At 40.5% G+C, this 24,807-nt stretch overlaps 1 protein-coding gene across 1 annotated transcript in view; it reads right to left on the bottom strand.

Annotated features, from left to right (window-relative positions):
- The window catches only part of LOC136874835 (neuronal acetylcholine receptor subunit non-alpha-2), a 120,518-nt gene that overhangs the window by 47,899 nt on the left and 47,812 nt on the right, over positions 1-24,807 (bottom strand). The window contains exons 5-6 of the mRNA XM_067148515.2: positions 15,458-15,671; positions 4,105-4,270 (exon numbers count right to left, since the gene is read on the bottom strand). Coding sequence (XP_067004616.2) covers positions 4,105-4,270; positions 15,458-15,671 — 380 coding nt within the window. The remainder of the gene's footprint in view (positions 1-4,104; positions 4,271-15,457; positions 15,672-24,807) is intronic.

Here is a 24,807-nt window from a genome sequence, read left to right as displayed (position 1 = left end):
GTGCATAGGCTGGTACATTCCTCGTTCCCTGACACGTTAGGAAATACTTTGTCCAAATCATAGTTTTGAGCGGTTTTGTGTTCCTATAATTATCTTGGAAACACAACACTCATAGGTATAAACCCTTTCTTAATAAGCAACAGTAACTGGTCAGTTTGTTTTGTCAAGAAAGGTATTTATCAAATTTAACCATAAGAAAGAAAAATTAAATTTTTTTATGTTGTCGCTTGTGGAATCAGTCTGACAGTGAAGAATGAATGCATACATTTTAATATATTATGTTAAAATGATCTACAAAGTCTTCAAAATGCTACATATTAACCTAAAATCTTCTTCAAAGTTGAAATAATGACTAATCATCCGAAATTTTCGAGAAATGAAAAATAATGCAAAATAAAAAAAGCGTTATTGTCGTTTGTTATATAGCAGAAGGAATTTCTACACTACTGAACAACATCCTAATCTAAAGGAAAAGAAGATTACATTTCAACAACATCCACCCTTCAGTTATAACAATGTTAGGCTGTTCAAGAATAAACAAGATAGTGCAGGAAAAGGAGATGACATTTCAACAACATCCTCCCCTGCTATGTTGAACAGGGGCCTTGTGGGGGAATCGGAACATCGGAAAGGATAGGCAAACAAGAGAAAAGGAAGTGGAGGTGACCTTAAGTTAGGCAATGTAAGACTATTCAAGAATAAACAAGATAGTGCAGGAGGAAGGGACTTATTTGTAGCAAAGGAGACGTGGACTATCTAAAACTACCAAATATAAAACTTGGAATCTGTATTTTTCTGACAATTTAAAAAATACTAAGGAATGATCTCACTGATTTCTCATAGTTTGATTGTATCCTTACAATATTTCCAGTTTCTTTTCACAGTCACAGGGATGCTATATTGTAAGTTAATTTGTGAAGTGGATAAATATAATATGCACTCAGCTAGTCAGAGATATAATAAAGTGATTACTCTGGATGTACTGAACCATATCAGATCACGGCCCAAATGATTTAATTTGACACTGTAGAGCATTTTACATTTACCGCTGAGGAACGAGCTTAGGAACATTGCGTGACCGTGTGGTTGTACGTGTCGAATCCATAGCAACCAAGGTGCGATACTTTTCCCTCAGACGAACCAAGACAGGTTGACGTGATTTTATTGGTGTGAACCCCGTAGACGGCGTGGGTACGCGAAAGGAAGAGAGAGAAAGCACATGGCATGCAAGAGACAGGGATAGTGATTTGAAAGCGGGGAACTACTAAACAACGCCAGTCTGCCAGCAAACACGAAATATCTAAGACGGGAATCATTTGAATTCGATCCCGTATTTTAGTCGCAGAGCCATATCCCACAGATACAAGATAAGGACAATTCTTTGTTATATTTTCGTAGTACCGTGAGCTATTAAAATGATGTACCTCCACCTGTTTTGTTTATTTCTGACTTCTTTGAAAAATCCGTTGTGAGGTGGCTGACCGTAACAAAAGGAAGGCTGTTGTATCTCGAGGGAGTACTAGCGGGTGCGGCCCTGCCCTCCTTCTATAAAAGACCGACAGCATCAGTAGAAGCTCATTTTGATTCTCATTCTGCACTCATTCGGATTCTACAAGAATCTCATTCTCAGTACGTCAGCGTCACGATAGCAAAGTGATATTCTGTAATCTATAAAAGTATACAGTACTTGTATCCGTGATAGACGAGGCTTAATAACTGTTTGTTTAAGCTCACTCTTTGAGTAGTTTACAAATATTTAGTGCGAGTTCGCGTGATGAAATAAATTGAGTGCGCATAATGACGACGTACCGCTATTAAAGACTCGATCAGAACCGGAAACTATCCCTTAATTTCGCTACTATCTTTGACCAGATTAATGTCTCGATAGATGGTATGGTCAATTGTATCCTTGCCAAGGTTACGACTGTGAAGTCGTGCAGAATCGAAGCGGGGAAGATGATAGGTGTTGACGAAAGTTACCAGGTTGCAGGCACCAACAGCAGTGCGACAATGAAGATATCAAACTATCGACCGACGAGGACCGAACCGGCAGACTTCTAGACCTGTAGGCAGCGCCGCTGTCATGTACTAACTCGTACAAATCAGGTGGTCCTAAGGACGCCGCGGATGGCAGTAATGGAGATAAAGATGAGATGAAATGGTTTCTTTTAAGCATGATATGTAGTGATCAGAGTCATATGTGGCCCTTTCGTTAAATGTAAATAGTAATTGTAACGTAAGCCAGAGTGGCAGTGATTTGTTGTTCATTTGTATTGTAAATAGTGTTTGGGGCTGAATGCATGCTATAATCTAGTTTTATTTTAGGATATTTTCGAATTGGGACACGAGGGATATGTTAGGTTGAATATTGTTTTTGGTTTGTGTTTAAATATATTTCACTTGTGCCATACGGACACTCAGGTATAAGCGATGTCAAGTTCATCTATTCAGATTGGAGGGTTATATATAAAGGGGGGTAAGGGTGTATTCTGCCCGAAGGCAGGTCCGAACCTCCGCAGAGGTGTGCCTGACCCGGAGTTTACGTACAGTAGGGTGGTAAGTTCCTCTCCGCTCCTAATCGTTAGACAGGTAATGTATTATGTTGTAGTGTTGCATGTATTTGAGCTGTTGGCGTGTTGTATTTAGTGAGGGTCATTTATGGAAAGTCGCAGGCATCCCTAACTGTTCTCCAGAATTGAACGGGGGGCTATGCAATATGAGGCTATGGTGTGCCGTGAGGATTGTATTGAGGCCTATAAATTGGAGATTGTCTTAGAGGGTGAATTAATGAGTTGTATCTTCTTTGTGAGGGTGCGTGTTCCATACTAGATGTTATAATTAATGAATCATTTAACGGCTTATTTAGCCGAGATTAGTTCCGCTCGCTGAGAGCAATGGGTCCCAGGTAGACAGCGAGCTAAGTAGGCCTATACGGCGAAGGCCGAAGTGAAAGTGTTGAGAAGGGTGCCCCAACCACACAGAGAATGTTTGAATTTTTCCCTCGTCAAACAGCTGAGAACTTGCTTGGAGCAAGTAAACAAAGGTAGCCAAGTATGTGACCAGGCATGTCACGATAATATACGCCGATCGTCCGAGCGGTTCCCGCTCAATGTGATGTTGAACATGTATCGTTTATGTATTTTGTTTTCAGATGTGCGTTATTTGTGTTATATTGTTTATGTGTTGCATGTATGTGATAGTAGTGATCAGTGTTCCATAGCCCGTTGGTTGTAGTTGGGTTGGGAGGATTCTAAACCTCTGCCTTTTGTCCACGATACGAATTTCGTGTGTTACAATCTGTGTTCTTTTGATGGGTTAAATATAGGGAAGTCCCAAACATAGTATTCTATTATTTGTGTAAGTATCCGAAAATTTCGGAATTAGTGTAATTAGGCCAAACTGGAGTCGATCATTACATATTCATGCAAGGGACGGTTTCCTTAAATCGCAGCCTGCGGGCTATTAACAGTCAACTTACTTCGATCTCCGTCACCGATAAATAGATTCACGTTTCAAAAGTTATTGAAATAGATATGCCCGGGTTCTCAACCCGTAGGCTTTTGAATGACCTTTACTGGAAAATTTCCCATGGTATATTTGCGTGTAACGTAATTTGGAATTCTATGGGGATATAGTTTCCTCTTTGTTTGATTTAATCTTTGTGTTTTGATATACTAAATTATGATTTTACCTCCTATATATTAATGAGTACTCATTCACGATTATGTGTTCTAGATTCTGTCCCAAACTGATATGACAAATTTTATTAGAATTTTTTAGCCTTTTGGAGCATTAATCACGCAGCGTCTTCGCTGAGCTGGGCCATGTGGGACGTCGGAAAGGTGCAGTACTGTAGCTTATACATAACAAAAGGATCGTATTTTTTCACAAATACTGATATTGATTTAGATATTATTCCTTATTTTCCCTATCATCCTGTGATGCTTCCAAACGATTAAGAAAATATCTATACTTTTAAACTAAATATGCATTCATCACGGTTAGTATTGTAAATTCTAAGTCTTTCGCCGATAAGATATTAGCCTACTTATGTTGTTGGAAAATAGAACAGTTTTGACAAAATGATAGTAGATAATAACTGACCGAGAGCAGGGGTGACAACTGTAGCTGCGTAGCTTGCAGAGTGTCTCCGTAATAGGAAGCCGAATTGTAGGTATTGGTAGCTATCGTTATTGCTATAATGGAAAACTTGACGCCTCCCTTTCGCAGTTTCCAGGTTCCATCCGCGAACACCATTGACCCAGGACACCTGAAAGATACAATAGATTATATTAGGTCAAACTGAAAATGCAGCTAAATTATTCTCGTAGGATTCTTTCTCGTCGTATGCCTGCACTTATTGTTAAAGGAGCATAATAATAATAATAATAATAATAATAATAATAATAATAATAATAATAATAATAATAATAATAATAATAATAATAATAATCAGTTGGTTTTTGAGGGAATTGCAGGCGGTAAGAACGGTATGGGTGGACCAAGGTATGGCTATGACAAGCTGTAGTTACGTAGAAATGAAAAGGTTAGCACAAGATAGGGAGCATGAAGGGCTGCAGCAAACCAATCTATGGACTGATGACTTAAACAAAAACAACAACAATACATTTGATTATTGTTGACTGACCTGGTAATGCCTCTTACTTTGGAGATCAGAGTTTAAACCGACTTTACCGGTGAATTGCACAGAATATTGGCCTGTTGCGAAGGAGGCTGTGTGCCAACATCGGGCTTTACCTTATCTTTATCTCATTACCATCTCACATCCAGACACGCAGGTCTCTCATAGGCGTCAAATAGAAAGACCTGTACCAGGTAAGCCGAACATATCCTCATACACTCTCGGCACTAAAAGCACTTTCTGACTCAGAGAGGAAAGCAATGACAAACAACCTCACTCATCACGTCTAATAAGTCTCATTATGGTACCGCCATCGGTTCTTTGTGTTAATTCGCAACGGCATGACTTTTGGAGGTGATATATGAGGATCCATCCAGCCTCCAGGTGACGATTTGTCAGCCACCCAGACAGACAGACAGACAGACAGACAGACAGACAGACAGACAGACAGACAGACAGACAGACAGACAGACAGACAGACAGACAGACAGACAGACAGACAGACAGACAGACAGACAGACAGACAGACAGAATAATGAAATCACGAAGTGTTTTATAGACCGCTAAAAGAGATTAGTGAAGTCAGTACAATCTTGTGTAATTTTAACATCTCTACGGATAGGACGTCAACATCCAAGAATGATCATTCATCACCATGATTTGGGCTTGGAGAACAAATGTAATATGGAGATAAATTTAACTGGACTTAGAGATTCATGTAAGTGAACTTGTGGGATCATCTTCCCTGGATTTCGAAATCGTTGAATATTACTGTAAGATGGTCAATGTAGGTATCTGAACCTGGAGATCCGTGCAATTGGCCATGCAGATCAGGGAATGCATCTGGGCTTGGAAATCACTGTAAGTGGACTTGCATCCTCTCCTTTCTGGCCTTTTCCCAACGATCCGGTGACAGCATTTTGTATGGAATTAGCCCAGTTTTACGCCAGATGCCTCTCCTGACGCCAACACCCATGTGAATAGATGTATTTATTGCGTGTTTTCGGGGTTGCTTATAATGTGAAGCCTTATATGGAAATGAAGGCGTGTATTAAGACGAACACGAACACCCAGCCCCGAGCTAGAGAAATTAACTAGATGTTAAAATCTCCAGCCCTCTGAACTGAAAGCCGCTAAGAAGCCGGACGTCAGTCAACTTGTATCAACGAATCTGCACCTATGGATCACTATTACTAGGTTTGGAAATCAATGTAATTGAGCCTGGGTATCAATAATACGAGATTTGCAGATCAATGTACTATTATAGTTAAAATAAGCTCAAGCATCGATGTTACAAGACTTGGAGATCAATGTAACTGACCTTGCGGATCAATGTTACTGGACATAAGGATCCATGTATCTGAGCTTAGTGATCAATATTACTAAAATAAGAGACCAGTATAACTCCCTCCATATACGGTTGGCGTCAAGAAGGGCAATCGGCCGTAAAACAGGACCAAATTCACATGTGAGGTGCAGTTCGCATCCGCGACCCCACAGGTGTGGAAGAAGCGGTATGCAAAGAAGAAGAAGAAGAATAGACCATTGCAATTGAGCTTATGGATCAAGACTGCTTGATTTGGAAATCAACGTAACTGAGTTGCGGGATCAATGTAGCTGATCTTAGGGATCAACTCGGCTAGAGTTAGAGATTAATGTAATTGAGCTTAGCGACTAACAATGCTAGAATTAGAGATTAATGTGACTGAGCTCAGGGATCTATGTAACTGAGCTCAGGGAGGATCAGCATTGCTAGTGTTAGGGATCAATGTGACTGAGTTCAGAGATCTATGTAACTGAGCTTAAGGATCAGCATTGCTAGTGTTAGGGATCAATGTAACTGAGTTCAGAGATCTATGCAACTGAGCTTAGGGATCAATATTGCTGGACTTGGAGTTCGATGTAACTGAGCTTAGGGATCAATGTAAGTGAGCATAGGGATCAGCACTACTAGACTTGGAGGTCAACGCAACCGAGCTTTGGGAACAACGTAAATGAGCATAGAGATCAGCATTACTACACTCGGAAATCTGTGTACCGGTAACTGAATTTGGGACTCAATGTAACTGAGCCTAGGGATCAAAATTCATAGATTTGGACATCAATATAACATAACTGGGCATAAATTGAGCTTAGGGTTCAATATTACTAGACTTGGTGATCAATGAAATTGAATTTACGGATCAAAATTAGTAGTTTGAAGATCAATGCAATTGAGCTCAATGTAACTGAGCACACAGATCAATATTTCTAGTTTGGAGATCAATGTAACTGTGCTTAAGGATCATTGCTAGTGGAGTTGGAGATCAACATAACTGAGCTTAGGAATCAATGTTACTGGACTAGCAGATCAATATGACAGACGTGAGGAAACAATGTTACTGGACGCACAGAGCAATAAATAACACTGGACTTCGAAATCAAAGTTAATGCATCTGGAAAACAATGTTTCTTGGAAATGTATTTCAGTAAATATGGAGGACAATATAACAGGGCTCGGGAAATATTTATGAACTTGGAAATCAACGAAACTGTGCCTGAAGAATGTTTATGGTCTTAGAGCTCAGAAGAAACCGCAGTTTCAGCATCATTGTAACTTGGCCTGGGAATCAATAATACTGGGCTTGTGAATTAACACATTTAAATGTGAAAATCAATATATATCTCTGGACCTTTGCAACAGTGTCACTAATCCAGCGGGTCAATTTTACTGGGCTTAGATTTTAATATTACTGATCTAGTGATACATGTAATTATTCTGGGATCAGAGCAACGTTACTGATAGATTTACAACTCCTTTCAATGCTATGCTTACAGTATATCCAAGATGCATAGTTTCGCGGTACCTTTAAGCTTGATAAAGAGCGGAAGAGCTTAACCAATAAAGTAAATTCTGGATCGTTTCTACTGTTCAATTAGTGGTTTATTTTAAAGAATTCTATCAAATTATTTACCGTTTCATAATAGAAAATGCAGTATCTCTTTTGAGCTCTTTCAAGCGATTTCTGTGCGCTGTCTACAATCTCGGAGAATTCTGAGGTTGACGTTGCAAATACATTATTGACTACCTGAGTATTATTGTAGCACGTGAGCTCTAGGTTACCAATGACCGCTTCTCTGAGCTTAGCCTACAAGTAATAGCCCAATAGCCACTCATAGCTGTCCGCCCTGTGGATGCTATATTTGCCGCTAGAGGCGCTGTAATTCAACCTCACATGAACACCTCGGTTGGCGGTATTTCTAGTTTCTAGACGTTGTATGCTTACGGGTGACGCCGTGTTGTTAAAATACGTCAATTATATTACGATGGTGTACTGTTGCGTATCGTTTTATAAACAAGGCTCTAGAAATAAAGTTCCTGGAACTAGTTTCCATGAATTCCTTTGCCAAGAGCCAACTAGGAAATTATGCATTAAAGCAATGGTACAATACGCAGACCATGTGACGGCAACAATTAAGTTTTTTAAAATGCTATTTGTTCGGGGCGTCGATACATGTAGATCTTTTACTTATTATTATTTCTTCTGTTCTGATGATTCATTATTCTTTTGTGTAGGTTTTGCCAAGGATAAGTTATGGAACTATTGTGACCACTCCGACGTGTGTACTAATCACTTTATGGAATGTGACTACAAACCAAAAGCGGTTAAAGCCTGATGCGGTGCCCAGCGTCTTTAGTGATTACCCGCCAACGCCAAGAAGATGTATTGTAAAATCAATTATACCCAGAACATCTCCCAATGCTAGTTATTTTCCGCGTACGGTAAACCATCTGGTGAGGAATGAACTTATCACTTACACTTCTATTAGTAACGTCCAAATTCAAACTTTTATTCTTGGAGAAGTCTTCCTCGTGAACAGTCGAAATTTTCTTCTGAAGACGCAGAGTAAAGTTCTCTGCGAAGTGTTCAATCAATCAATCAATCAATCAATCAATCAATCAATCAATCAATCAATCAATCAATCAATCAATCAATCAATCAATCAATCAATCAATCAATCAATCAATCAATCAATCAATCAATCAATCAATCAATCAATCAATCAATCAATCAATCAATCAATCAATCAATCAATCAATCAATCAATCAATCAATCAATCAATCAATCAATCAATCAATCAATCAATCAATCAATCAATCAATCAATCAATCAATCAATCAATCAATCAATCAATCAATCAATCAATCAATCAATCAATCAATCAATCAATCAATCCTGATCTGCATTTAGGGCCGTCGCCCAGGTGGCAGATTCCCTATCTGTTGTTTTTCTAGCCTTTTCCCGAATGATTTCAAAGAAATTGGAAATTTATTGAACGTCTCCCTTGGTTATTCCAGTCCCTAACTTCCCTTCCTATAAATGAATATTTGCCCCAGTTTGTCCTCTTGAATTCCAACTTTATCTTCATATTGTGATCTTTCCTACTTTTATAAATGCCATTCAAACTTATTCGTCTACTAATGTCATTCCACGCCATCTCTCCGCTGACAGCTCGGAACATACCACTTAGTCGAGCAGCTCTTCTTCTTTCTCTCAATTTTCCCCAACCCAAACTTTGCAACATTTTTGTAACGCTACTCTTTTGTCGGAAATCACCCAGAACAAATCGAGCTGCTTTTCTTTGGATTTTTTCCAATTCTTGGATCAGGTAATCCTGGTGAGGGTCCCATACACTGGAACCATACTCTAGTTGGGGTCTTACCAGAGACTTATATGCCCTCTCCTTTACATCCTTACTACAACCCCTAAACACCCTCATAACCATGTGCAGAGATCTGTACCCTTTATTTACAATCCCATTTATGTGATTACCCCAATGAAGGTCTTTCCTTATATTAACACCTAGATACTTACAATGATCCCCAACAGGAACTTTCACCCCATCAACGCAGTAATTAAAATTGAGAGGACTTTTTCTATTTGTGAAACTCACAACCTGACTTTTAACCCCGTATATCAACATACCATCGCCTGCTGTCCATCTCACAACATTATCGAGGTCACGTTGCAGTTGCTCAGAATCCTGTAAATTATTTATTACTTTATACAGAATAACATCATCCGCAAAAAGCCTTACCTCCGATTCCACTCCTTTACTCATATAATTTATATATATAAGAAACCATAAAGGCCCGATAATACTGCCTTGACGAATTCCCCTCTTAATTATTACAGGGTCAGATAAAGCTTCACCTACTCTAATTCTCTGAGATCTATTTTCTAGAAATATAGCAACCCATTCAGTCACTCTTTTGTCTAGACCAATTGCACTCATTTTTGCCAGTAGTCTCCCACGATCCACCCTATCAAATGCTTTAGACAGGTCAATCGCGATACAGTCCATTTGACCTCCAGAATCCAAGATATCTGCTATATCTTGCTGGAATCCTACAAGTTGAGCTTCAGTGGAATAACCTTTCTCAAAACTGAACTGCCTTCTATCGAACCAGTTATTAATTTCACAAACATGTCTAATATCATCAGAAAGAATGCCTTCCCAAAGCTTACATACAACGCATGTCAAACTTACTGGCCTGTAATTTTCAGCTTTATGTCTATCACCCTTTCCTTTATACACAGGGGCTACAATAGCAACTCTCCATTCATCTGGTATAGCTCCTCCGACCAAACAATAATCAAATAAGTACCTCAGGTATGGTACTATATCCCAACCCATTGTCTTTAGTATATCCCCAGAAATCTAATCAATTACAGCCGCTTTTCTTGTTTTCAACTTTTGTATCTTATTGTAAATGTCATTGTTATCATATGTAAATTTTAATACTTCATTGGCCTTAGTCTCCTCCTCTATCTCGACATTTTCCTTGGAACCAACAATCTTTACATACTGCTGACTGAATACTTCTGCCTTTTGAAGATCCTCACATACACACTCCCCTTGTTCATTAATTATTCCTGGAATGTCCTTCTTGGAACCTGTTTCTGCCTTAAAATACCTATACATACCCTTCCATTTTCACTAAAATTTGTATGACTGCCAATTATGCTTGCCATCATGCCTTCTTTGCTAAATTCAATTTTCTAGTAAGTTCCTTCAACTTCTCCTTGCTTCCACAACCATTTCTAACTCTATTTCTTTCCAGTCTGCACCCCCTTCTTAGTCTCTTTATTTCTCTATTATAATAAGGTGGGTCTTTACCAGTCCTTACCTCCCTTAAACGTACAAACTGTTTTCGCATTCCTCAACAATTTCTTTAAACCCATCCCAGATTTTTTTTACATTTTTATTTACCGTTTTCCACCGATCATAGTTACTTCTTAGAAACTGCCTCATGCCTGCTTTATCAGCCATATGGTACTGCTTAATAGTCCTACTTTTAATATCTTTCTGTCACATTTATTTTTAACTACGACAAAAACAGCTTCATGATCCCTAATACCATCTATTACTTTAGTTTCTCTATAGAGCTCATCTGGTTTTATCAGCACCACATCCAAGATATTTTTCTCTCTGGTTGGTTCCATCACTTTCCGAATCAGCTGTCCTTCCCATATTAACTTATTTGCCATTTTTTGGTCATGCTTCCTGTCGTTCGCATTTCCTTCCCAATTGACGTCTGGTAAATTCAGATCTTCCGTTACAATCACATTTCTTTCCTTGTCGTTTCCTACATAGCTGATTATCTTATCAAATAATTCTGAATACGTGTCAGTGCTACCCTTTCGCGGCCTGTACACTCCAAATATATCAAGTTGCCTATTATCTTTAGAAATTAGCCTTACACCTAGAATTTCATGTGTCTCATCTTTAACTTTTTCGTAGCTTACAAATTTTTCTTTCACCAGAATTAATACTCCACCTCCCACCTATCCTGTCTCTACGATACACACTCCAGTTCCGTGAGAACATTTCTGCATCCATTATATAATTTCTCAGCCATGATTCAACTCCTGTTACAATATCTGGTAAATATATATCTATTAAATTACTCAATTATAATCCTTTCTTTACAATACTTCTACAGTTCAACACTAACAACTTTATGTCATCCCTACTTGATTTCTAGTTCCCTGTTCCCTTGTCACCGCTCCCTAGGCCACCCCGTTTCCCTGAATGTACCTCCCTATTACCCTTCCAAACAAATTTCCTTATACGTACCACTGCGGTTTAAGTGAAGGCCATCTGAGCGCAGATCCCTACCTCCTACCCACCCATTAGGATCTAGAAATTTCACTCCCAGTTTCCCACATACCCACCCCATAGTCTCATTTAAATCCCCAATCACCCTCCAGTCAGGATCCCTCCTACACAGCATTCCACTAATAACAACCTCCGCTTTTTTAAACTTCACCCGTGCTGCATTTACCAGATCCCACACATCTCCGGCTATGTTGGTACTTATATCAGCTTGCCTTACGTTGTTGGTACCAACGTGAAACACTACCACCTTCTCCTTCTCCTCCTCCCTCTCTTCTACTTTCCTCAACATCTACCTCAACCTAAATCCTGGATAACATTATATCCTGGTTCTCTTTCCTCCACACACTTTCCCCACGTGTCTAACGATGGAATCCCCCATGGCCAGAGCCTCAACCCTACCCACCTCATTTGATCCCCTCCCCTCCTGGTCAGCCCTATCTTTCCTGATAGCTGTAGAAGCTACTTCCTCCTCCCTTTTCTCCTTCCCATGACCCTGTTCCACCTGTCTTTTCCTATCCTCTACTCTACATTTCCCTTTCCTACCTTTTCCCTTCCTCCTACTTCCACGCATCTCAGCAACAGTTCGCTGTCCCTCATCTTCCCTCTGTTGTTCTACCTGGAGTGACTCGTACCGATTTCACACAGACACCTGTCCTGAATTCTGATCCTGAATAGAGCCTTTAGCCTGCAATCTCCTTTCCCTTAGAACATTTGACCACCTGTCTTCTACAATCCCCCCTTTCCTTCCCCTCCCTCTTGTACACCTACTGCAACCTGTACATTGTTTGAGGGAGTCCTATCTTCCTTCCTGCCTTCTGTGAGATTCCTAATTATCTCCCTCAAACTCTCCAACTCCTCCCTCATACCCCTCAATGCCTCGCCACACCCACAGTTCGTACACTCGCGCTCCTTAGCCATTCTTTACGGAAAAAATGAGGTGCACAAAACTCTACAAATTTCACTTACTACTCCAGTTTCAACAACGGAAGCAGAGCGAAGTTGCAGCACATTAAAATAGGAAAGAATTACCTTAGGAATAGTATGGGTCAAACAGACTGAATTCACTCGCTGTTTGTTCAGTTCATAAGGAGGAAATTGGTGAAATTCCTAACTTCAACAACAGAGTCATTGAAATGTTTGCCAGTCAGAAGGATAGGCATGTTCAACTGCTGTATAAGTAATGTGTCATTTGGTGAATTCAATTCTATTTATTTTAACTATTTAGTGTATATATTTAGGCCATGCCTTTGTTGGCGGGACCTAGTGTTTACAGTCCACTAAGTCTTCTGGTACAGGCTAGTGCAATTTTGTTACTTTCATTGGCCTGTCTCAGTCTTATCCTTGGCATTGATAATGTGAAAGTGACTGAAGTATGAACAATGCTAGTAATGCCATTACCGGGCGAGTTGGCCGTGAGGTTAGGAGCGCGCGGCTGTGAGCTTGCATCCGGGAGATGGTGGGTTTGAATCCCACTGTCGGCAGCCGTGAAGATGGTTCTCCGTGGTTTCCCATTTTCACATCAGGCAAATGCTGGGGCTGTACCTTAATTAAGGCCACCGCCGCTTCCTTCCAACTCCTAGGCCTTTCGTATTCCATCGTCGCCATAAGACCTATCTGTATCGGTGCGACGTAAAGCCACTAGCAAAAGAAAATGTAATGCCATTCCTTATGCAGTCAGTCCCCTGTATGAATTGTGTGAAATCGTTGCTTATAGGGTCGGTTGATGCGTGCATTTCAGTGGGCTTGGCAGACTGATATGTAAATGTAATAACAACTTCTGACTTGGTGAGGAAAGCGACGAGAAACTACCTCACTCCCCATTTCCCTAGTACGCCTCTTCAGTGATGCCTAGGCATCTATGACAGCTGATGGCAGAGCTGTTGAGGATCCACCCAGCCATAGGGCTGAGGACTGAACATACATACACATATTTAGGCCTATGTATTTTGCTATATGTATTGTCTTTTGGAGTTTTGTGGTGCAGTAATGTATAATTTGATATAGTACAGTACAGTATAGAAACTTGTTTCAAAAGCGCCAGCCTCAATCCCATATTCATGGTCAGAAACTATATATCGAGCCCCACTGGCGGAATTGATCACGAGCCTCCACTATACTTGAGCATAGCAAAACTGCTCTCCGATAGGTACATCATCACCTTAGTGGTAAGAGAACTGTTGGGGTTACATTTGACCAATTTAAGTGTAACTCCGGTGACTTATCAAATAACATTTCATTATCTATTTGTCGTCCCGGTGAGAACTGCCACGAAATTTGAAAAGTGGTACGAGGGCTGGAACGGGTTCAACTCAGACTTGGGAGTTCAGCTGGGTAAACGGGAGTTCGATTGCCACCTCAGCCATCCTGGGAATGGTTTTCAATTGTTTCCCACTTCTCCTCCAGGAAAATTCTGGGATGGTATCTAACTTAAAACTACGGCCACTTCCTTCAATCTTCCGATCCCCCCACAAGGCTCCTGTTCAGCATAGCAGGTGAGGCCGCCTGGACGAGGTACGGTTCCTTCTCCCCAGTTGTATTCCCCGACCCAAAATCTCACACTCCAAGACGCTGTCCTTGAGGCGGTAGAGATGGGATCCCTCGCTGAATCTGAGGGAAAAAACCAATCCTGGGGGATGAACGGATTAAATAAAAATAAAATATAATAAATAATAAAAACTCATTTGGATAGTAAAACAAAATATATCGAACACAAGAACTACTTTAAACTAATGTACACAGATTAATGAAAAATTATAATCTAATTCACACACACACACACACACGATCACTCGATCATCACGATTTTCACCTTTAGTTTAAACATCTAAGAGTTACTTTTTGTATGAAGACTTGAATGCTGAATGCTGAATTCATGCGGAGGATATCATTTCGAACAGACTTCCATAATCTAGTTCCCGTCGCAATGAATGAGCGATTATGGGCCATTGACCTGTTAAAGGGAATGGCAAGGGTGGTAATAGAGTGTTTATTGTGCTAATGAAAAGGAAGGAAACAGATCAGAGCTGCTTTTAATTTACATTTGGGGGAGATGTCTCAGTTAGGAATCTGAACACCAAGACGGCTGCATGAAGATTTCTGAGTTCTTCAAATTTGAGGATGAAAAGTTGCTTGTAATAAGGTGCGATATGTGTGTCAAGGTTTTTCGATCAAAACATCACTAATGAAAAATTTGTCGCTTGTAATACTTTTCTGGAGAGCCCTTCAAATATTAACATATATTTCTCTTTCGTTTGTCCAATTAATCATAGTCTACTCAAGGTGGATATATGTATTCGAAGAAAATATTCACTCACAAATGGATGCTGGTGCCTTATCAACACTGGAAATAGCTCAGAGCTTCTCGTAATTTACATATGTGTAATTCTAGTCACTTATAACTAAAAGAGCTGCAGTGTGTGTCAAATGAGAAGTAGTTTGACATCGAGAGGCAACTCAGAATTGTCCAACCTAGTGGCTGATATGTTGTCGATTTTTCCCACCCAACCATTTGCTCTGCATTGCGCGGAATATTTCACTGTGTTAAATATTAATTGTGTCAGACCAAAATACCTTTACTTCATAAAAGTAACTGCAAAGGAAACAGCGTCCCATTTGACACATACTATAACGGAATATTTAATATTTCTCACCCATCTGTCTTGCTCACTCAAGGCAATTTCATTGCCACTGTGGGTCCACGATGCCATCTCTGCTAAACATTGCTGGACGTCAAAAGGCCATTTTGTAAGATCTGGAGAACATAGTGCTGCGTACGATGTAGGTGGAACACAGATGATTTCACCAACGTATCTCAGAACACAACTCGTACTGGGCATACGATGATGCGCTCCAGTGTACTCACCTCTGTGACAAGAAATACGTAGCATTTTAGGAGAAAAATAAACCATGGACATTGTTAGAAATTTAGAATTTGCGGATAATGTGATAAAAATAGTCGGATGATCATGAGTTGTACACTGCCGGAAAAAAACATTCAACATCCCAAAGGGCTGTGTTCAGTGGCACCAGGATATGTGCATACTGAGTGGTTGTTGTGTTAGCGATTCATTTGTCACGGACATCGGCAAACTGATGGCGCGGAGGAGGTCTGTCCGTGCGCACTCTGTTTTGACTCTGCAGACAGTAACTGTGCTGAGGTTAGATGTAAAAAGGGTTTGTAACATTTATTCTCGGGTACAACCATGCCCCGCCGGCGAGTACGTGCTTCTGTTGAACAACTGCAGACATTTGAACGAGGTCGCATTTTGGGCCTGTGGGAAGATGGTTGGTCGTATCGGCGGATTGCTGCACATGTTATGCACAATATATCTATGGTGTGTCGTTGCTTTCAGCAGTGGTCTGTGGTACATTCCCACACCCGTCGACCAGGCTCCGGACGTCCGTGTAGTGCAAACGCACGTCAAGATCGACGTATTGTGCAAGCAGCGGCAGCCGACCGAACATTATCCGGGAACGAAATCCGGTCACATGTTGCACCTGCTGTGTCACCAAGGGCCACTGGGAACCGTCTACTTGCAGCAGGATTATGATCACACGTGCCTCTGGCCAGGCTACCACTGAAACCAAGCACGGCTACTCTGAGGTCGTGAAAGTGTCGACTGGAGAGGGGAATGGTGATGTGTTGTCTTCAGTGACGATATAGGTTCTGTCTGTATGCAGGTGATGGACGTACACGTATACGGCGCAGACCTGGTGAGCCATCTATTCCAGGGTGTGTTCACCTACGGCACCCAGCTGGTGCCACCCCAGATTTCATATTCTGGGGGACATCAGTTAAAAGTCACGGCCACAGTTGGCGTTTCTGCAGGGTAACGTAACCAGTGCCCGCTACATAGCACAGGTTGTTGTCTCGTGCTACTGCCATTTCTTTGACAGGAAGGTGATGTGCTTTTTCAGCAGGACAATGCACGTTGCTGCAATGCAACGTGCTCTAAATGGTGTACAACAACTGCCCTTGCCATCAAGATCACCGGATCTCTCGTCAATTGAACACGTATGGGACATGATGAAGCGCGATCTTACGCGTTCTCCAGAGCTGCAAGAACAATTGCCAAATTGCATCAAAAGGTGCAAGATGCTTGCGACAATCTATCGCAGGATGACATTCGTCACCTTTATGATCATTTATATGCGCGAATACACGCCTACATTGCCGCCGGAGGGGGTACACTGTGTATTGATGCGACTGTTTGGGCATCCTTTACTGTGACATATTTGTTTCATATGGTCTGAATTTGTGTGTATACTCCTGCAATGAAGAACTACCTGCCACATCGCTTGTGAATAAAATGACCTTGTCCTTATGGATGTCGTATATCTTTTTCGGGCAGTGTAATTTCATCCCGAATTTCAATAAAAAATAATTTTATTGTGTCTTATCAATAGCCTAAGTAAATAGGTAGGAGTTTAAAAAATTACCTTGCAAATATACACTGACTGACAGAGCAAATGCAACACCAAGAAGGAGTGGTCAGAACTTTATGCCAATTGCAGGGTAGACTGACGTCACTGAGGTATGCTCATGATGTGAAATGCGCCGCTGTGTTGCGCACGTAGCGAACGATAAATGGGACACGGCGTTGGCGAATGGCCCACTTCGTACCGTGATTTCTCAGCCGACAGTCATTGTAGAACGTGTTGTCGTGTGCCACAGGACACGTGTATAGCTAAGAATGCCAGGCCGCCGTCAACGGAGGCATTTCCAGCAGACAGACGACTTTACGAGGGGTATGATGATCGGGCTGAGAAGGGCAGGTTGGTCGCTTCGTCAAATCGCAGCCGATACCCATAGGGATGTGTCCACGGTGCAGCGCCTGTGGCGAAGATGGTTGGCGCAGGGACATGTGGCACGTGCGAGGGGTCCAGGCGCAGCCCGAGTGACGTCAGCACGCGAGGATCGGTGCATCCGCCGCCAAGCGGTGGCAGCCCCGCACGCCACGTCAACCGCCATTCTCCAGCATGTGCAAGACACCCTGGCTGTTGCAATATCGACCAGAACAATTTCCCGTCGATTGGTTGAAGGAGGCCTGCACTCCCGGCGTCCGCTCAGAAGACTACCATTGACTCCACAGCATAGACGTGCACGCCTGGCATGGTGCCGGGCTAGAGCGACTTGGATGAGGGAATGGCGGAACGTCGTGTTCTCCGATGAGTCACGCTTCTGTTCTGTCAGTGATAGTCACCGCAGACGAGTGTGGCGTCGGCGTGGAGAAAGGTCAAATCCGGCAGTAACTGTGGAGCGCCCTACCGCTAGACAACGCAGCATCATGGTTTGGGGCGCTATTGCGTATGATTCCACGTCACCTCTAGTGCGTATTCAAGGCACGTTAAATGCCCACCGCTACGTGCAGCATGTGCTGCGGCCGGTGGCACTCCCGTACCTTCAGGGGCTGCCCAATGCTCTGTTTCAGCAGGATAATGCCCGCCCACACACTGCTCGCATCTCCCAACAGGCTCAACGAGGTGTACAGATGCTTCCGTGGCCAGCGTACTCTCCGGATCTCTCACCAATCGACACGTGTGGGATCTCATTGGACGCCGTTTGCAAACTCTGCCCCAGCCTCGTACAGACGACCAACTGTGGCAAATGGTTGACAGAGAATGGAGAACAATCCCTCAGGACACCATCCGCACTCTTATTGGCTCTGTACCTCGACGTGTTTCTGCGTGCATCGCCGCTCGCGGTGGTCCTACATCCTACTGAGTCGATGCCGTGCGCATTGTGTAACCTGCATATCGGTTTGAAATAAACATCAATTATTCGTCCGCGCCGTCTCTGTTTTTTCCCCAACTTTCATCCCTTTCGAACCACTCCTTCTTGGTGTTGCATTTGCTCTGTCAGTCAGTGTACATAAAAACTTAAATGTAGCAAAGGCTTTTCAGTCTGTCAAGCACATAGCAAATACAATGTAAATTAAAACACTAAAAACATATCTGTAAAACACACACTATGCTATGTGCTTGACAGACTGAAAAGCCTTTGCTACATTTAACTAAGTCAACACTGGAAAACATGGCTTCATTTTTAACAAATTATTCGGCCAGTCAGGCAAATTACGAAGCCAAAAAGCTCAAATCACTTAAAATTAAAATCATGAACATTGACAAGTCAATCACATTTAATAAGAAATGTCTAGAATTAGAGCTCGTTCCTAAGTACATACGCATAAAAGCTAAACCCACAACAACTTCGGCTAAAATATCAACATCTCAATCACAGTTACTATGGATCAGAAACGAAATCAAATTCGCGTACATAAAGAAACAGCAAATCAATAAACAAATTCTACGCATCCATTTAAACCTAAGCAACTTCTGGCACCGCACACAATGGACATCCTATTCCAACTTTTTACACGATTACATTAAAAAGGAAGCAATCCGGAAACAGAAGGTTATTGACAATAAAATACGTAAACTAATGATTAAACAGAAATGTCCAGAAAACGCTAAGCACAACAAACTCGCGAATTTTCACCCTAGATTAATTAACAGATCAGACACTACCTTTTCAAAGAATGAAATAGATCTGCTAGAGAAAGGTCTCAAATTCAACTGCCAGGAACGTCATAACGAAAACAACATAAAACAGCTCATCACTGACGTAGAAATTGCCTGCGACAAAATACCCTCTCCACAAAGAGAAATAATAAAAAACGTAGCCACCAACGAAGCCCTAAAAAAAAACGCACATGAAAATTCCACTAAGCAACCGAATTACGCCACTCAATACTCGGCAATGAAAACAGTTAAGAACAAAATTAAAAACGACAACCTTATCATCACGAAAGCGGATAAAGGTAACACAACAGTCATAAAGAAGAAAGACGAATACATAGAAAAAACAATAGAATTCATCAACAACAACGGTATTCAAGAATTGCAACGCGACCCTACAAATAAATTTCAAAACCAAATAAAGCAAGCTATCAAGGAAACAGACTTAATTTTCACAAAACAAGAAAAAGAAAGCCTCATAATCAAAAATCCTAAACTCCCCACACTAAGAGCCCTGCCCAAAATACACAAAGAGCTTTGTCCCATTAGACCAATAGTAAATTTTAAAGGTGCGCCAAGTTACAATGTAAGCAAACAACTGAACATCATTCTAAAAGAGAAAATTTCACTTAAAGGAGACAGATCAATTAAAAACAGCCTAGACCTAATTAAAGAATTAAATAAACTTAAAATAACAGAGAGCACACGTATGATATCCTTTGACATCACTAACATGTACACCAATATACCAATAGATGAATCCATTAAAATTATCGAAAACCTTCTTAAGGAAAACACCTCTCTACAAGAAACCAAAGAAATTATTAACCTTCTTAGAACAACACTACACCAAAATTGCTTTGCATTTAACGACAAAATCTATTGCCAAACAGAAGGGCTAGCCATGGGCTCACCGTTATCAGGTATAATAGCAAACATTTTTCTCAATAACTTCGAAAACATGTTTTTAATGGGCCAGCTTTCAAAAAGAATCTTACATTGGAGCAGATTTGTGGATGACGTCATATGCATATATGATAATGACGTCACTAATGCAGACCAGTTATTAAACACTCTAAATTCTTTACACAAATCCATCAGCTTCACAATGGAACCGGAAAATAACAAGAAAATAAACTATTTAGACATCACAATCAACAGGAATAATGGCAACCTATCTTACAAGGTATACAGAAAGCCCACTCAGACGTCACACACTATTGACAACAACTCGAACCACCCATACACACACAAAATAGCAGGACTGAATACAATGATACATAGAGCTATTTCCATACCAATGAGCACAACAGATCTCAATGAAGAAATGCAAATAATTAAACAAATCGCGAAAGAAAACAACCATCCTCCAGGCACAGTGGATAAACTTTTAAATAAACATAAGAAAAGTCGCCGGGAAAGCACCACACACGACAAAGAAAACTACGTGGTTCTCAACTATGTTAACAATAACACATACAAAGTAGCTAACATTTTCAAGAAACAAGGTTTAAAAGTAGCTTTTCGAACGAATAACACACTACAGAGACACTTCAGCAGGTGCAACTGAACCATGCTCCTTTTGCATGTTTCTCATATGTTATGTTTACTACTCATACAAGTTTTGTTGACCTCAGTTCGAGGAAAAACCTGAGTATATCCCTTGATAGGCCACAGAGCGCAGCACTCTGCGTGGTGTGTATTGACGATCTTTTGCCGTACTAGACTACTGTTTTCATCTTTTGACGCATATCTTTGCCTTCCTCACTCGTGATTTTTTTTTTAACAATGGAGGCTAGACGATGTGAAATCGCCTTCCTTTGCTTTAGGTGGATTTTTACCTTATTTAAACGTGGGTTTACCACCATTCATGCCATAATTAATGTCTTGATTTAACAGGTATGTGCTTTCTGTTATCTCTTTATTATTACTACGTTTGCATTACCTTTTTACGATCCCTGATGGGCCGGTCGATGTGCATCTTCTATTTCGGTTCGTGTAAATGGTGTGTGTGACTGTGAGAGGTTAATATTATGATTACTGCTAATTTGGGAATTTGGTCTCGAATCCATCACGTTTTTGGTGCACTTGTTCGGGTCCATTTGTTTTGTTTGTACCTGGCCGCCTTCGAAGTAACGACTTTCGTGTCGACAAAGTTTAATTTGAAGTCGTACGAAACTCAAGCTTAATGTGATTTGGTGCACGATCCTGCCTGTTTTGCCCGATTATACAAATTACGTATAATCTTATATTGTGCTCCCATAGTGCACGTTATTAGTTCAATATGCGAGATCTGGAACTGTGTTAAGGTGAGTCATGTGGCGTGTATTTGTACCTCATGTGAATGTTATGAGTGAATGCTGGTGTCTGAAGCAAGTAGAAGATGGGCTATCGATTGGTTCATTCATGTTTTATTTCGGTTTCATTTCGATTTTGTTTGGGTACCTCATTTCCTTATCTTGGTACAGATTTGTCATTTACTTGGCCATGTGTTGGTTGGGGCTCGGCCTAACCGCCGGTCGGCCATGTTGGTATTCTTATTTTTCGTATCTCTGCGCATGCCTGTTTTATTTTGCTGGACCAAAGATGCTGTACTCAGCGCCTTTGGCTGGTTCATTCCTTTACTCCTTGCGTCTTATGTTGATCTCTGTGGTGACGTGGGTTAAAATGTTTTTGTAGTAGGAGGCTTCTATTATTGTCGTGCGAATGGAGAATGGAAAGATATGCGCTGTGAATAATTTAATCTGAAGTTAAAAAAAAATAAAAAAATATATATTGGCTGTACTACCGTGCGCACGGCAAATTTAATTGAAATATTAATGGTAATGAGGTCATTACTGTATCAGTGAGCTGATAACGAAATATTTGGTGTGTGTTATAATTATTTATGTTGAGCTCACCCCACGACCTCGGCAGAAACGCTTGTGAAGGTATGTTTATGTCTTGTTTTTTGTTTTCTCTGTTATGCGATTGGCTTCTTTTTCCATGTTTGGATTCTATTATTAATTTACTAATAAACCTTGTCCTTATGTTTATTCTACGTTTCATTTATGGTAGTGTTCTATAATCGTCCTCGTTGGTTAATAACGAGGCCCATCTTGAGCTCAGGGCCGTTTTCTGCCTTCCCTAATCGCGGTCCGCACCTCATTCTCCCGTTACGTTTGTTTCATTTTCGTCATATGCTATCCGTAAGGGAGGGGTTTGGCACACAACTTAAACAAAAAGGACCCTTTCTCAAAGTCAGGAGTGTATGAACTCAAGTGCCAAGAACCTAACTGCAACGCCACATACATAGGTCAAACAAAACGTTATTTCCATACAAGATACAAAGAACACAAAAACGCGATCAGATATAATCGGCATTCAGCCTTCGGGGAGCACATCTACGACTGTTCACACCATTTCACAGACATCAACACTGATCTAAAAATTTTACACTTCGAAAATAAAAGTAAATCTTTGAATATAAAAGAAGCAATAGAAATTTACGTCGCAAAAAATACTAATGCCAATAACCTGAATGAGCATACACATTTAAATAATTCCCCCTATTCGCTCTACTCACATAATATCTAACAACACCTACTCCTTAAATTGCTTCTATCGTAAATAAATAATAATAATAATAATAATAATAATAATAATAATAATAATAATAATAATAATAATAATAATAATAATAATAATAGTAATAATAATAATAATAATAATAACGTCCCTTACTTTATTCACCTAAAAATTATTAATTTGCATTCATCCATATTACATAAAGGTACATTCGCATGGAAAAGGTCAATAACTTCTCTCCCCTCTCCAATGTTGACGGAAGGTGAATTGCTTTTTTCATAATAATAATAATAATAATACCGTTCCGTACTTCATTCACCTATTATAAATAATAAAAATTATAATAATTACATTCATCCATATTACATACAGGTACAATTAACATGAAATAGGTCAATAACATATCTCCCCCCCCCCCTCCAATGTTGATGGAAAGTTCCACAGCTCTCCAGCCGCTCCGCCCTACATCTCTCCCCCCCCCCTCTCCACTCTATAGTCTACCCGATTTTATCATCCAATAGGAGAGATCCACATCGATCTACTAGGCCCCTCCCTGTCCTGCCCTCCCCTCTCCACGCACAGCGTGGCTCACCACAAACTTTCCATGACCACAGTCCTGAAATAGTGTTTGGTGACAACAGACTTTACATCGGCAGTCTAGATAAATACGTAAGTTTTTCACTATATTATAATTGTATATAATTTATTTTTGTCATTACTGTTTCATGTTATCACTTATCTCTCTATCATTGACAAGTTTACGCTACGTAAACAATACTGTACATATATAAGCTTATTTTAAGTGATTTGATAGAATCTGAGGATGTTCTTGTAGAACGAAACATGTCATTCTTTGTATGTTAGTGTGTGTTTTACAGATATGCTTTTAGTGTTTTAATTTACATTGTATTTGCTATGTGCTTGACAGACTGAAAAGCCTTTGCTACATTTAACTAAGTCAACACTGGAAAACATGGCTTCATTTTTAAAAGAAAAATTGGACAATATTGGTTTTGTATGTTAGTACCGTATATACAGTATTTACAGCTAAAAATTGCACATCAGAGAGGATCAATGGGATAAAATACCATTTGGTAAAGACAATAAGAACAGGGGAACATTGTCTGATTATTCAATATCAAGCCGGCCGTGTCTACCTAAAACATCAGATAGCCTAATCAAATAGCATGATGTCCATGGTGTTGACACATGCAACAATACAGTCAGGTATTGTGCAATAGAGACATCGTAAACGCTAGGGCGGAAGATCCTACAATGACTGGAAATTGTCATTCCATATCCCCAAGATTTCACGACGGACGTAACTGTCATCCCAAGTGATCCCATACGTGGTTGATACTTGGCAAATCTGGAGACAGCGCGTTCAGGGAAGCATGCAGATAGCCTAGAAGTAGTTTAGAGACGTTAATTCCATAACCCTATAATGCCCGGCGTGACAAATTTGTCACACGACTTTCAGATGCTATCAGAAGCTAGAATACATCTAGCACGTAGCACATTTGTCACACAGTCGTGAACACACTCTGGTGGATATTTTCTTCAACTGTGGTCCAGGAAGTTCGCGCCATTTTGTTGAAGTCAACCGCTCGCTGCTGTGAAGGAAGATGACACGCAAGGTAAGTTTGTTATTCTTACTGTTTCTATAATTTAGTGTTTTCCAAACTTATAAAGTTGTATTATGAAAGTATAATGTTCATTGAAGAGAAAATGTACTTTGGGAATGCACTAGCTCAATATGTGTAGCTGCAGAGACATTTCAGAATCTGATGTTACAAATATGTAACACTGGGCATTGGACATTGGAGGGTGTTTCCAATGAATGGCGTGTGTTATGTATTGCTGTTGTTCGTTGTCTGTCCTGTTGAAATTGAGTGATTATTGACCATCACGTATG

Source organism: Anabrus simplex, chromosome 5, assembly GCF_040414725.1.
Source record: "Anabrus simplex isolate iqAnaSimp1 chromosome 5, ASM4041472v1, whole genome shotgun sequence".
In the NCBI taxonomy this organism is placed as follows: Eukaryota; Metazoa; Arthropoda; class Insecta; order Orthoptera; family Tettigoniidae; genus Anabrus; species Anabrus simplex.
This window is presented reverse-complemented; position numbering and strand designations above follow the sequence as displayed.